At 41.7% G+C, this 15242-nt stretch overlaps 1 protein-coding gene across 1 annotated transcript; it reads right to left on the minus strand.

The window, feature by feature from the left end:
• Positions 1-10623: 10623 nt before the first annotated feature.
• On the minus strand, positions 10624-15016 carry CLPSL2 (colipase like 2). Its single transcript, XM_020999642.2, has 3 exons — positions 14117-15016; positions 11864-11986; positions 10624-11202 (listed from the first exon to the last, which is right to left on the minus strand). Exons 1-3 carry the CDS (start codon positions 14201-14203, stop codon positions 11107-11109), a joined length of 306 nt encoding a protein of 101 aa, XP_020855301.1. The 5' UTR covers positions 14204-15016; the 3' UTR covers positions 10624-11106.
• Between the last annotated feature and the right edge of the window lie 226 nt (positions 15017-15242).

The raw sequence follows: 15242 nt of genomic DNA on the forward strand, positions 1-15242 counted from the left end.
CAATAATGCTAACTTATCTCAAGCTTGAAGTCCACTAAAACCCTCATCTTTTTTCATACAAGTTGTTGTCTGGTCGTGACTTCAAAGTACAGCATTTGTAAAATCAATTTTTTGAAACCACAGAAGACTTTGCACTGATCCCTGGAACATTCCACTAGACATTTCATTCCTAGTTGACATCGTGCCAATGATGCCAACTTTGGGGGTTTGATCACTCAATTATTTCCAAATTCACCTAACTGTACTATCACTAAGCCTACATCTCTCTATCTTGTATACAAGTGACAGGAAGTCCCCCCCATGAGACACTTTGTCAAATGCTTCACTAAAATCTAGGTATTCTATGTCTATCAAATTATTCTGATCTATTGGCCTAGCAGTCATGTTAAAAAAAGAAAATGAGGCTAGTCTGGCATACCCAGATTTTTTTGTGTGGACCCATGATAGCTCTCTGTATTCACTACTTCCCTCTTTTATTTATTTATTTAGTTAGTTAGTTAGTTTGCTTAGGCAATGGGGTTAAGTGACTTGCCCAGGGTCACACAGCTAGTAAGTGTTATGTGTCTGAGGTCAGATTTGAACTCAGGTCCTCCTGAATCCAGAGCCAGTGCTCTATCCACTGTGCCACCTAGCTGCCCCCTACTTCCCTCTTTTAAATGTTCATAAACCACATCTTTAAAAATACATAATCCTGCTCAGCTTCTTAAAATCTAGCCACTGCTCTTATTCTTATAATCTAGCCAATAGCTCACGAACGTTCAGACTTCTTAAGAGTCTGGCCAATATGACGGATGTTCTAATAACCTTGTCTTTGGCTGAAAGAAGGCTTGGGTCGAATTCTTTTGGACGGGACCCGTGTATTGTCATTTTGGGGTCCCAGAGCCCCTAAACCTCAACATTTTGGTGGCCCCTACAGGGACAACTGCCTAACCCCAAGTTCTTCTCCAGCCAAGACTGGAAGGTATGTAAGCCTCCTCCTCACCTCCTTTCTTGCTCTGCAGTTGGGGATGCTCTCCAAGCACCAAGGCTTGGAGATGCTTTTTGGGAAGACAGTTTAGAGGCTGTCTTGAGCACTCAGCCTGATTCCCTCAGGCTCTCAGTCCACCAGTTCAGTTCAAGGGCCATGGACCTGGGTACACCTCCACAGCATAGAGGACAAGGACAGACACCCTATCTGGAAGTGTATGCCCAATTTTGTCAATTCTCTCAGTGCTAGAGAATTGGGGAAAAACTGTAGCTGTTTTTTGGTTCTCTGAGGCTTACTTACTCCCTTCCCCCTACACCCCTGAGTCCTTCTTCATGGAGGTTATGGAAAAAAAGTTAGAACAGCTAAAAATATCTTAGCAGGTTCTAGAGGTTTAGTGATTGATCATTAAGGAGTTTTGAAACACCTCCTTACAACCCTGGTCACTCCCCTTCTCTTGAGTGAAGAGGGTATCTGTTAATCCCTGTCATAGGAGAAGAGAGTTTCACCCTTTACCCCTTGCCTTTGATTTTGCCCTCTCCCACCTGGGAAAGAAAGGAGCGGGCAGGGGCAGCAGCTACAGCTTGGGCCTCCCTGGCAATGGCCTGGGGCTCTAGGGCAGCTTTTGCCTGGAAGCATCACCCAGGTTCAGCAAATCCTGCTCAAGGTAAGGAAGCTGGCCTCTGAACTTGGGTAAGCATGCTCTTAAAGTTGTAGTTTTAGCTATTAATGATGAGATGTTGATTTTCTGTGTAAAGTAATTTGGAAATGCATTTAACAAAACTGAAGTCACCTGATTAGTAATGGGTTTGTTTCAAGTTTCAAATGGGTGAATGCTTTGTATCAGTTATGTCAAGCAACTTTCATAATTTGGTTACCGCTAAAATAATTTGGCTATTGTTGGTTATTGTTTTAATGTGTAAACTTGCCAAATTTAAGAACTCTGAATTTTCTTTATCTGACCACAATCTTTTGTCTATTCATCTCTCCCTATGCCTCATTCCTCCTAAACTTACTCTTTTTCCTTACCTCAGCACTACTCCAGCCATTTTCTTCTTTCTTTCTAATCTTGACCTCTTGGCTAACTAGTTCAAGTCTAAACTGTCCTTTACTCTTGAATTCCCTGCTTTTACCTATCATTGATCATGCCTTGCCAAACCGGAGTCTTGAATGACTCCCATCAGCTGCCTCCTTCACTCCTATTCATCATGGGATTCTTTTTTGTTTGTTTGTTTTGTTGTTGTTGTTGTTGTTTTTGTGAGGCAATTGGGGTTAAATGACTTGGCCAGAGTCACACAACTAGTATCAAACGTCTAGTCTGAGACCGGATTTGAACTCAGGTCCTCCTGAATCCAGGGCTGGCTCTCTATCCACTGCGCCACCTAGCTGCCCCTCATCATAGGATTCTTGACAGAACTGGAGGAAACCCTGGTGACTGGGTCCACTATAAATTTATACTAACTCTGGGTCTTCACTACAGCAAGGCAATCTCTCTTCTTCTTTATCCTACTTATCACAACAGCCTTTCCAAACCTTGCCTTCTCTCTTCAAATCTTCCAAATTCCCTTCTCCTAGCCTCTTTGCTGAGAATTCCACTTCATACTTCCCCCACACACACCAAAGTAAAGACATTTGTCAGGAACTCCATCTTCTCTCCTTCTCCTCATCTCAGATTTTTATCAAAATCTCCCAGTATCTTCTTTTTCAAAAAAAAAATTTTATTAATTTATTTTTATTTATCAATAATCACTTCCATAGGCTTTTGAGTTTAAAATTTTTCTCCCCCTTCCTCCGCACCACCCTCCCCAAGATGGCGCACAATCTGATATAGGCTATACATTGACATTCATATTAAACATATTTTCATATTAGTGGTGTTGTAAGTAAAAATTAGAACCAATAGGAGGAACCACCAGAAAGAGGAAACAAAACTCAACAGAGGAGAAAAAAAATAGCAATTCAACTTCCATAGTTCTTTCTTTGGATGTGGATAGCATTTTCCATCACGAGGCCTCTGGAGATGTCTTAGATCCTTATATTACTGAGAAGGGTTAAGTTTATCAATATTAATCATCGCACAATGTGGCTGTTATTGTGTACAAAGTTCTCTTGGTTCTGCTCACTTCACTCAGCATCAGACCATACAAATCTTCCAGGTTTTTCTGAAGTCAGCCTGTTCATTTCTTTTTTTCTTTCTTTCTTTCTTTCTCTCTTTCTTTCTTTTTCTTTCTTTCTTTCTTTCTTTTTTCTCTCTTTCTCCCTTCCTTCCTTCCTTCCTTCCTTTCTTTTTCTTTCTTTCTTTCTTTCTTTCTTTCTTTCTTTCTTTCTTTCTTTCTTTCTTTCTTTCTTTCTTTCTTTCTTTCTTTCTTTGCAATTGGGGTTAAGTGACTTGCCCAGGGTCACACAGCTAGTAAGTGTCAAGCATTTGGTCTGAGGCCGGATTTGAACTCAGGTCCTCTTGACTTCAGACCCTGTGCTCTACTCACTGTGCCATCTAGCTGCCCCCCTGTTCATTTCTTATAGCACAACAGTACTCCATTACATTCATATACCACAACTTGCTCAGCCATTCCCCAATTGATGGGCATCCTCTCAATTTCCAATTCTTTGCCACCACAAAAAGAGCTGCTATGAATATTTTTGTACATGTGGGTTCTTTTCCCATTTGTATGATCTTTTTGGGATATAGCCCTAGAAGTGCTATTGCTGGGTCAAAGAGTATGCCCAGTATCTCCTTCTTCACTCCTGCCTATGATTATGAGGTGATGTTTCTGCTTGCTAGCCTTTCTTGCCTCTTCCCCTATTCTCCAGCAGATTAAACCCACCACCATCATTCCCATTCTTTCTCTCTAATCTTCAATATCTCTCTATCTACTGACTTCTTCACTGGAAAAAAAAAAAACAACTTTCACTAAACCCTCTTCTTCCCTTCTCAGCTAAATGCTTTGAAAAAGCTCTATACTAGGTGCCTCTATTTCATTTCCTCTCTTTTTGAAAATATTTATTTTATTTTTAATTTATGGAATAAAACAAGCATTTCCATAACATAGTATAATAAGAAAAAGATGATTGCACATGAAACTGCAACTCTATTATGTACAACTTGCTAAAATTTATCATGTAAATTTCTTTTTTTTCTTTTTTTCCTTCCACTCACGCTAGAGATGTCCACCATTAGACACAAATGTGTGTGTGTGCACACACGTGTGTGCATAAACTCATTCTATACATGCTTCTATTTATCAGTTCTTTCTCTGAATGCAAATAACCTCTTCCTTCATTTGTCCTTTGTAGTTAATTTGGGTATTTATAATAGTCAAAATATCTTATTCACTTAGAGTTGTCCTTAAAGCAATGTTGTTGTTATTGTATACAGTGTTCTCTTGGTTCTGCTTATATCACTCTTCATTATTTCATGTAAGTCTTTCCATGTTTTTCTAAAATCATCAAGCTCATCATTTCTTACAGCACAGTAGTATTCCATCATAAACAAGTACCACAACTTGACCAGCCAGACCTCAATTGACAGGCATCCCTGCAATTTCCAGTTCTTTGCCAGAACAAAGAGAGCTCGTATAAATATTTTAGAACGTATAGGTTCTTTTCCTTTTTCCCTGATCTTTGGAAATAGACCTAGTACTGGTATTGCTGGTTCAAAGGGTATAACAGTTTAACAACTCTTTGGGCATAATTCCAGATTACTCTCCAAAATAGTTGGATCAGTTCGCATTTCCACCAACAATGAATGAACAACCTCTCTCTCTTTTCTAAACCCTCTGCAATCTGGCTTCTGACCTGACCACTCAACTGAAACTGTTCTCTCCAAAGTTACCAGTGATTTCTTAATTGCCCAATCCAATGGCCTCTTCTCAATACTCAATAAACTAAAAATACTGAATAATAATTAATCAATGAACATTTATTAAGTGCCTACGATGTTCCAGACACTATACTAAGCCTATACTCATAAGCAATAAGTATCCTCTTCCTTCTTGACTGATCTGCAGTATTTGATGCTACTGATTACTTTCTCCTCCTGAATATGCTCTTCTTTCTTGGCCTTAATGACTCTGCTCTCTCTTGGTCCTCCAACCTATCTGGTCCTTTTCAATTTCTTTTATAGGATTTTCGTCCATATCATGCCCACTAACTACAGATGTTCCTCAAAGCTCTATCCAAGGCCCTCTTCATCTTCTCTATATTATTTCTTTTTTTTTTTAGGCAATTGAGGTTAAGTGACTTGCCTAGGGTCACATCAGCTAGTAAGTGTTAAGTGTTTGGTCTGAGGCCGGATTTGAACTCAAGTCCTGACTTCAGGGCCGGTGCTCTATCCACTATCCCACCTAGCTGCCCCTTCTCTAGATTATTTCACTTGGTGATTTCATCAGCTCCCTTAGGTTCAACCATCATCTTTAGGCAGACAATTCCCTGATCTATTTATTCATTTCTTGCCTTTCTCTTGTCCTGTATCACCAACTAGTTGCCTGTTGGATATTTTGAAATGGATGTCCTATAGGTATCTCAAACTCAACATGTCCAAAAAAGAACTCATTCGATTTTCCCCGAAACTTTCTCATCTTCTAAAGTTTCCTATTTCTGTCATAGGTATCACTATCTTCCCAGTGACCCAAGTCTGAAACTTTGACATTATCCTCAACTCAATACTCTCTGTAACCCCATGTATCCAGTAAATTGCCAAATGTTATTGTTTCTATCTCTACAATATCTCTTCCATTACATCTTCCTGTCTCTACTCACCGGTCCCCACCGTAGTTTAGGTTCTCATTACATCTCTCCTGAACAATTGCAGTATTCTATGGACTCTCTTTCTCAATTCTCTTCCCACTGTAATCCATTCACCACTCAACTATCAAAGTGATTTTCCTGTAGTGTAGCCTTGTTGCTCGATAGATTCCAGTGGTTCCTTTATTCCGACTACAATCAAATATGAAGTCCATTGTTCAGCATTTGAAGTTCTTCACAACTTGGCCCCTTCATAGCCTTCTAATCATTTTACCTTCTACTCTTTTCTATGTGCCAATCTGGTCTACTTATTATTCCTTCTAAAGGACACTATGTTTCCTGTATTTCTCCCTTTGTACTGGGTGTTCCCCATACTTTCCCTCCTAACCTTTCACCTATCTTCCTTTATGACTCATCTCAGATGCCACCTTGTCCAGGCAACCTTTCTTGGTGTTCCCCCTCTCCCTACCCAGCTGTGTATTTTGATTTATATATGCTCTTTCCCCTGTTAGAATGTAAGTTTCTTGAGGGCAGAGACTGTTTTTTTTCTTTTTGTAAAGGTGAGGTTGAAATCATCCCATTCCATTTTTGTCTTGATACCTTAACCAGGTGAGAACACATTTGAATATGTCAGTCAATCATAGGCTTAAGGTCAAACATGAAAAGTTTTTAAAAGACATTGGATGAAGGGGCAGCTAGGTGGCAAAGTGGATAGAGCTCTGGCCTTGGAGTCAGGAGGACTTGAGTTCAACTCTGGTCTCAGACACATAATACTTACTAGCTTTGTGACCCTGGGCAAGTCACTTAACCCCAACTGCTTCACCAAAAAGAAAAAAGAAAAAAAAGACATTGAATGAAATGAAATTATTCCAGACAAGAAATCCATTCCAACAGGCTTAGAGCTTTCATCACACCCTCCACATCCCATATAAAAACATTGAGTTAGCTGGAATCAAAGAGCTCAAGAAAGTGGAGTAGGTTTGAGATAGTCTAGCTAAAATCTTGAGAAGGAACTACCTGAAGGAAGAGGGCAAAGAAGCACCAGCTTTGGTCTTAGTTCTTCTCTTTCCTACTTTTGGCCAGAAGAAGACCTTGCAAACTGCAAAGAATCTGGAGGTTTGGAGGTTTCCTACCTTTCCACCTGCATCCTAGCATCCTTCCTTCTCCACCCACTCCCAACCCCAGAGACAGTAGCAGCTGGTGGTGGCAACGTCTTCATCAGGAGCCAGGGCAGACTAGATACAGATCCACCATGTTTAAGGGGAATTTCTGGGGCACCTCACATTTGGGAGAAAAGGACCTTTAACTATCCGAAGTTATGAGTTACTCCTTTGCCACATGTGTGCTCTAAGCTTGAGCCCACATTCTCCTGGACATTTTATTTGTGGGAGAAAGTGTTCTCAGACTTTTTGGAGGGATGTTTTGAATCGTCTCTTTACTATACCACCTTAATAAATATGCCTTTCTAAAATCTACTTAAGGCTGACTAATTGATTCTCAACTGCTAATCTTTTGGGAAGTACACCAAAGAGGGTTCAAGCTCAGATGGCTTTAGAGAATCACCTCTGACTCCTAACGAATTCCCCTAGCACTCAGAGTGGGAGATGTTGTTTTGCTCTGGAACCTAAGACTTGTCTGTGAGAGTGTGAGGTAAGGATTCTCAGAGTATATATGGGCTACTTCTGTGTCTCCAGTGCTTAGCACAGTGCTTGATTGGCACATAGTACATTTTTACTGGTTGATACTTCATAAGTGGTCATCCAGATTCTGTTTGAAGACTTTCAGTGGGGAAGGGGACCCACTATCTCTTTTTTTCTTTTTTTTTGGGGGGGGGTGAGGCAATCAGAGTTCAGTGACTTGCCCAGGGCCACACAGCTAGTAAGTATCATGTCTGAGACTGGATTTGAACTCAGGCGCTCCTGACTCCAAGGCCAGAGCTCTATCTACTTCACCACCTAGCTGCCTGACCTCTTGAGGCATCACATTCCACTTTTGGACACTGTTAATTGTTAGGGAGTTTTTCCTGACATCAAGCCTAACCTTGTTTCTATCACTCCTCGTTTTAACTTCTAGATTCAAAAAGAATAGCAATTTGACATGAAAACACTTCAGATATTTAAATATACTGTTCACATCCCTCCTGACTCCTCTCTCATGGAGAGATTCTACAGGTGAGGAGAGAGGCCAGCTTGCTGCCTTATCTCTCCACCCAGGCTGTCATGTGGCTATGAAAGCACAGTGCCTCATTCCTTCTGTCTCTATTATGTTTCTTCTTTCTTGATTTTAGGAGGATGGGTATCAGAGACAGAACTGATCAGGTCAAGACCTTGTGAGCTTTGAAAGGTCAGAAGAACCATTAGAGGTCCTATCAGTCAATATTTATTAAGCCCCTACTGTGTGCTAAGCATTAAGGATGCAAAAAAAAAAGGCAAAAGATAGTTCCTTCCCCCAAGAAGCTTATAGTCTAATGAAGCAAACAACAAGCAAAAAATATTTACAAAGCAAATTATGTACAGGATAAGTGGGAAATAATTGGTGAGAAGCACTGTAGAAGATGAGATTTTAGTTGGAACTTAAAAGAAGCCAGGAAATTCAGTAGTTGGAGCAGAAGAGGGAGAGCGTTCCAGTCATAGGGAACAATCAGAGAAAAGGCAGAGCCAAAGAGTTGGAGGATCTTGTTCATGGATCAAAGAATTTGTGTTGGGGTGAAAGGTATAAGAACATTTGAAAGGTAGGAGCGGGCAAGATGATGAAGGGCTGTGAATGATACATAGAGCAATTGTGTGGCCAGCAACTGGAGTTTTACAGTAGAGTCTACTGGGTATCCAGAGCACCTGGACCAACCCAGCAATGAATTGACTTGACAGATGAAATCCTGGTATTGAAAGCACGGAAGTGACTTGTCCATTGGCTCTGCCACACCCAAAAGTGAATTTATTCTGAGAAATTTTTAGTAGTCACTTTGAATCCTCTTCCTAGAGACCGAAGTGGTAGAGAAAAATGGACTCCTGATTCCAGAGGTTTGGGTATTTTGAACCTTGCTACATTTTGTCAATAAGTATCTCTTTATTAAACCTAAGTAATGTTAATCGGCTAATTGATAATGAATAGATATCGATTGGTTGTCAATTATGTCAAAGAGATAACTGGACAAATTGATATTTAGGGTTAGGGGAGATAACTGGATATTGACACTGGGGAAATGGTAATCGGCAATTGATATTGGGAGGAATACATTGTACTGATGGTACAGAAGATATCTGCAAACTCTCAGGTTTATACCTACCTACACATATACCCCTAAAACACTCAGGGTGAGAAGTAGCCAAATTTTACAGATCTGACCTACTAGTGCTATCACAAGTTGACAGAGTGAACTCAGAACCTACATATGCTACATTAAAAATTCAGCTTGGGGCAGCTAGGTGGCACAGTGGATCAAGAACCGGCCCTGAGATCAGGAGGACCTGAGTTCAAATTCAGCCTCAGACCAAACATTTGACACTTACTAGCTGTGTGGTCCTGGGCAAGTCACTTAACCCCAATTGCCTAAAATAAAAATATTTTTTAAAAAATTCAGTTTACATTTGACATAGCATTTTACCTTAGCATTTCCCTCACATCACCACCATGAAGTAATGCAAATACTATCTCCATTTTACAAATGAGGAAACTGAGGCTCAGAAAAATAGAAGAAACTTTCCCAAAAAGCTACACAGTTGGTAATTGTCAAAACCAGAAGTTGAATCTTTGAACTTCAAATCTAAGGCATATTCTATGATATACAGATGGAAAATGACCCAATAGCTATTCTCAAGAAGTTTACAGTTAATGGACATGGAGGCACATGCCTGTAGGTCCTGCTACTCAGGGACTGCCAAGCAGATTCTGGTAGACCACTGGAGTCTGACAGTTCCAAGCTGCAGTCAAACTAGAGTGAATCAGGTGTTTGCATTGTCTGGCACCAGTATGGGGAGCCCTCTGGCAGTGATGGTTCACCTGGCTGCCTAAGGAGAGGTGAATTGGTCCAAGCTGAAAACAAGTTAAAATTTCTACACTAATCACTATTGAGATTGGGCTGGTAATTGGTCACTACACTTCCAGCCTGAGATAGGGAGATCCAGCCTCAAAAAGACCAAAAAAGTTTATAGCCTAATATGTCCCAGTAGGCCAGGTAGCATTTGTGCCTAGCCTAGCTCACAGACTTCCCATTGGGCTTTCCTGTTCAGGGCTCTTATCTTAACCAAGAGGAAACTGAACAGAGAATGTTTGGTCTTTGTAATGACAAGAATGGGTCTCCTGGGGGTGAAATAGGCAATAGCAGAATCACAGCAATAGTCTGGGTCCAAGTTTGGGGGGTAGCAGGGATCAAAGAAATCTTCTTAGATGGGGTAACATTCAATCTGGGCTTTCAAGAGTGGATAGGAATTCAAAAGATGGAGAGGTAAACTCTACAAGCATAGGGAATTAAATGAGGAAAAACATGATGCAGAAATTCAGGGCATAGGTGGAGATAAGGGTGAATAGGTAGAAAGGTGCCAGATCATGGAGGGCCTTGAACAGTAGGTTAAACTGTCTGAATTTTAGCTCTTAGGGAACCACTGTAGAATTTTGAGCAGAGACATAACCAGATGTGTGTTAAAATAAGATGAAAGTCTTCAGGAAGAACCAGAAAATGATAGCCACAATGTGAAGGAACCATTCCAAACTCTTAGTGAAATGTCCAGTCCTGACTTCAGAATCCTGATGGGGAAGTGTGCCTCCCACAGAGGGTGGTGCCTATAGATGCAGAATGAGGCATACATTTTCAGACACGGAGAAAGCTTTGCTATGCTTCACTGCATTTTGTTACTATTTTATTTTTTTACTCAGAATTTCTTTTTTTTTGAGATATGCTTGTTCTTTTTTTATTCCATGATAGTAATATAGCCACATACAACCAATTTTACAAAAGAGAAAGCTTTTCATAAAAATACCTTCCTTGAACCATCTTTTTTTTATTCTTCAACAGTTACTACTGAAGCTAGTTACCCTATCTGTCGTTCAGTTGTTTCAATTGTGTCCGACTCTTCGTGACTTTATTTGGGGTTTCTCCGGGTTTTCTTCCGAGTTCTCCTAAGTCCCTTCAGAGCTTTCTCTTTGAGGCATCTTCCATCCTCCCTGTCCCATCCCCAACAGGGCCCTAAGAGCTACCCAGAGACAAAGACGCGAGTCAGGCCCATTCGAGGTCATCAGGTGGGAGCTTTAATGTGCTAGAAAACTGATTCTAGATGATGGAGGTGGGGCTGCCTGCTGGGAGGGAGGAGGAGGAAGAAGATGGCAGGAAGGTACAGGAGGCAGGGGCTTGCCACATCAGGTTCTGTGGGGAACAGAGGGGTGTGGACACCGAATTCCATTCTCTAAAACATCAGGCACCGGCGTGGACAGAAGTGATCAATAGATCTGCAGCTCAGGCCCCAGTGGCAGGGACAGAGGATGGTTGTGTTTGCTGTTGTCTGCAGGAGGGAGACAGGGGAGATTGGGATCACATATTGGGCTGCCAGAAATCTGTCTTCTCAGAGGCAGGCCCAGCCACGGCCAAACCCAAACAACGTGCTCAACTGATTGCTACTCTTCCCTATTCCTGAGGTGGAAGCATTACTAAGACGAGGAATTCTCTGAGCTTCCATCTCACTTCAGGCAACAAAGGTCTGCCCTGATAGATCAGCAGAACTGTCTCTGGCTCTTTCCTAGGGGTGGGTGTTCTGAAGATGCTGCTACAAGGAGTGGAGGGGTGGGAGGCAGAAAATCACGTGGTATGCCTACCCAACCTTTTACACAGTCCACTTCCTATTACCAGGAACATTAAGGGCAGCCTTGAAAGGCAAAGGAAGGTCCCAAAGAGTAACCTGGAAAAGAACAGTCCTATCCAACCTGCTTTGCTTTGGTGACTGAGGAAGATGCAGAGTTTAGGGACTGATGGTGCATGTGGATATGTATGAGTGTGTCTGCATATAATTCCTTTGTTTATTTGCTTATTTTTAGCACCGGGGGGTAAGAGAGAAAGTCACCTCCTTTTCCCAATTAGCAGTGATCCTGCTCAGCAGGGGAGACCCAGTTCTATCCCCCAGGGATAGATAGGCCTCATGAATTGGGACATTTTACCTGGTAACCCACCTGCGGTAAACATAGCATCTCTATTTTTCCTTTGGGAGCACAAAAGTTCATAGCCCTGTACAAGCTTATGAGACAGCAGCTGCTTCTGCAATCTGAGTGCTGGTAGCATTCCTCTCCATCAGCCTGTAATGACATAGGGATTATCTCTCTCTCTTTTGTTTTTTTAAAGACAATTAGGGTTAAATGATTTGCCCAGGGTCACACAGCTAGTAAGTGTCAAGTGTTTGGTCTGAGGCCATATTTGAACTCAGGTCCTCCTGACTTTAGGGCCGGTGCTCTATCCACTGTGCCACCTAGCTGCCCCTGATTATATCTCTCTTTACCCTCCAGAGCCAGGGGCTCCTCTGCAGCCTGGGTGGAGGGAGGTGCCTACCACAACAGGCTTTCTATGGTTTTCTCCTACCTTTACATGCATGGTCTCCACATCTAGCTATTTCTATCCAGCCCCTCATCCTGCTCTCTCCACCTTTCTCTTCCCCTGTCCCCTTCTTGAGTCCCAGCCCCAACTCCACTCTCTTCAATATCCCTGAGCTGCTGGAAAACAGAAAACAGATCTACCGTGGAATACCCTTGTCAGGGGTGGCTATCAGCAAAATCCCACCAACAGACTGATGTGAGGGTGGGGAAAGAGAGGAAAGATGGGGGAGAAATGATGATGGAGAAGAAATGCATAGACTCGTTTGTTGAAAGGGAACTGGATATTGGGCGATGGTAATAAAAGGATTATAATAATTATAATTATAAATAATTATTATTATCATAAATTATTTATGTATTTGGGCCATTAAGTGGTGAAGTGGATAGAGTGTCAGGCCGAAGTCAAGAAGACTCATCTTCATGAGTTCAAATCTGGCCTCATACAATTACTAGCTGTGTGACCCTGGGCAAGTCACTTTACCCAGTTTGCCTCAGTTAAAAATAAGTTAGAGAAGGAACTGGCGAACTACTCCACTATCTTTGCCAAGAAAACCCCAAATGGGGTCACGAAGAATCAGACATGACTTGAAATGAGAGCAACAACAAAATTTTGTGTTTTTCTTTGGGGCTTATATAGCATTTTCATGACAATGACCCTATGAGGTAGGTAATCTGACCATTTTTATCCCCATTTTACAGATAAGGCAAATAAGACTGAGAAAAGTTAAGTGATTTGCCCAAAGTCACACAGCTAAGAAGTTTCCAAAGCAGGATTCAAACTCATTATCCTTACCCCACATCTAGAGCTTTTCCCACTATATCCTGGGAGGCCCTTGAACCCAGAAATTTAAGGCTGAAGACCAGAGCTGGAGAAGGTGGCCACTGAATTACAGCAGTCACTTATCTGGGTCACTTATCTGGGACAGGCTGGATTCCTCACTTCTCCTCCTGTGCTTTGGTTGCAACTCCTTTGAAAAACTTGTTCTGAATTTGAACATGTAAAATAATGAAAAGAATGCCCTGAGGGACATTGTTCTCTCCCCAGCCCTAGTTCCATTTTTCTCCGCCTGAATAGCATGGTTGTAGCAGGAAGAGCACCAGGGTTCTGTTCTGGCCACATCACTGCCTACCTGCACAGATCCTTCCTCAATAAGATGAAGACTTTGGACTAGGTCAGGCATTCTTTTTTTTTTTTTTTGGTGAAGCAGCTGGGGTTAAATAACTTGCCCAGAGTCACATAGCTGGTGAGTGTTACGTGTCTGAGGTCACATTTGAACTCAAGTCCTCCTGATTGTAGGGCTGGTACTCTATCCACTGTGCCACCTAGCTGCCCCTAGGTCAAGCATTCTTAAGCTGAGGTCCATGAACTTGGAGGGAAATGACATCTCTATTTTCACTAACCTCTAATTGAAATTTAGCATTTCCTTTAATTATGACTCTTTTGTCCTTGAAAGGGGGCCATAGGCCTCCCCAACCTACCAAAGGAACCCATGACACAGAAAAAAGTCAAGACCCCTGGGCTCCAAGGTCTCTAAGGCCTCTTTAGTGCTCCCCCATTCATTTGTGAGTTCCTTGAGGGCAGGAACTGTCTTGCTTCTTCTTGTAACCCCAGCATTTACCACAGCATCTGGAACATGGTAGGCACTTAATAATGTTTATCAACAGACTGACTGATTCTGAACCAGTCTTTTTATAGAGTGAATCCTAGGCTGACCTAGGACAGCACACACACACACACACACACCCCACTACCCAGTCAATGGATGACTGTTCTCAGCCCAACCCTCAACTGAGGCCCCCAGAATCTTTTTATAAGAGACATGGAAACAACCTCACCTTCAGTTTCAAATTTGTCTTCCGAAGGCTGGAAGACACCTGGCCCAAGACTAGGGCAAACCCCAGCAAGACAAGGCTTTTCTCCATGGGAATCAGAGCAGCACTGGATTAGGATGAGGCTGGCTGCTGGCAGTTGGAACGTCCCCCTCCTCCTCCTTCACTGTGGGGTGGAAGTCTTTGTCCCTCCTTCAAGGCATTCTAGGTGGCCTCAGGGATCACAGAGATCTTTCCTTCCTCTTAACTCTGTGAGCACTTTCTGTCTGTACCATTCACTGATATTCGTGTACAGTCTGGCTTGGGTGTTTAATTATCATTCATGGACCCATATCTCCTCTCCCCAACTAGACTGGGTGAATAGGGCTGAGCACACAGTAAATCCTGACTAGTTGATTCTGTAGGGAGACTGAGGTTTTCATTTACTAAAACACAGCACCAAAGCCCTCAGGCAGATATGTGGTGCAGTGGGTAGAGTCTTGGAAGTCAGGAAGACCTGAATTCAATTCTGAACTCAGATTAGCTGAATGACTGCAGACAATTTTCTTTAGCTTCCTCAACTGTTAAATGGGTATAATAATAACACCCTCCACTCATAATGGAAAATGCTGTCCACATCCAGGGAAAGAACTAGGGAGTCTGAATGCAGCTCAGAGCATACAATTTTCACTTTTTTCAGTTTTTGTTTTTGTGATTTTCCCCTTTTGTTCTGTTTCTTCATTCACAACATGACTAATGGTATGAAAATATATTTAACATGATTACACATGTATAACCTATATCAGATTGCTTGCTATCTCGGGGAGGGGGAAGGGAAGGGAGGGAGGGAGAAAAATTTGGAGTTCAAAATCTTATAAAAAATGAATGTTGAAAACTCTTTATGTGTAATTGAAAAAAATAGAATATTATTTGCAAATAATAATAATAGCACCTTCCTCCCAAGGCTATTATGAGGATGAGATAATATTTGAATAATATCAGATAATATCAGATAATATCAAATGAGATAGTGTTTGAAAAGTCCTTACTTAGCACAGTGCCTGGCACACAGTAGACACTGAATATAAATGTTTGTTCCTTTCCCTTCTCTAATAGATAAGTGTAATAAAGTTTCCACTGGGAAAAACTCCCA

Source organism: Phascolarctos cinereus, unplaced genomic scaffold (genome assembly GCF_003287225.1).
Source record: "Phascolarctos cinereus isolate Bilbo 61053 unplaced genomic scaffold, phaCin_HiC Scaffold_5;HRSCAF=322, whole genome shotgun sequence".
NCBI classification, from domain to species: domain Eukaryota; kingdom Metazoa; phylum Chordata; class Mammalia; order Diprotodontia; family Phascolarctidae; genus Phascolarctos; species Phascolarctos cinereus.

Excerpts from the sequence above, each read along its gene's own strand:
- CLPSL2 (XM_020999642.2), bottom strand. The coding sequence starts at position 14,203 with ATGGAGAAAAGCCTTGTCTTGCTGGGGTTTGCCCTAGTCTTGGGCCAG. Across the intron at positions 11,987-14,116 it reads AGACAAATTTGAAACTGAAG|GCTGATGGAGAGGAATGCTA; the intron begins GTGAGGTTGTTT and ends ATGTCATTACAG. Across the intron at positions 11,203-11,863 it reads AGATGCTATGTTTACCGCAG|ACAACAGCAAACACAACCAT; the intron begins GTGGGTTACCAG and ends TCCCTCCTGCAG.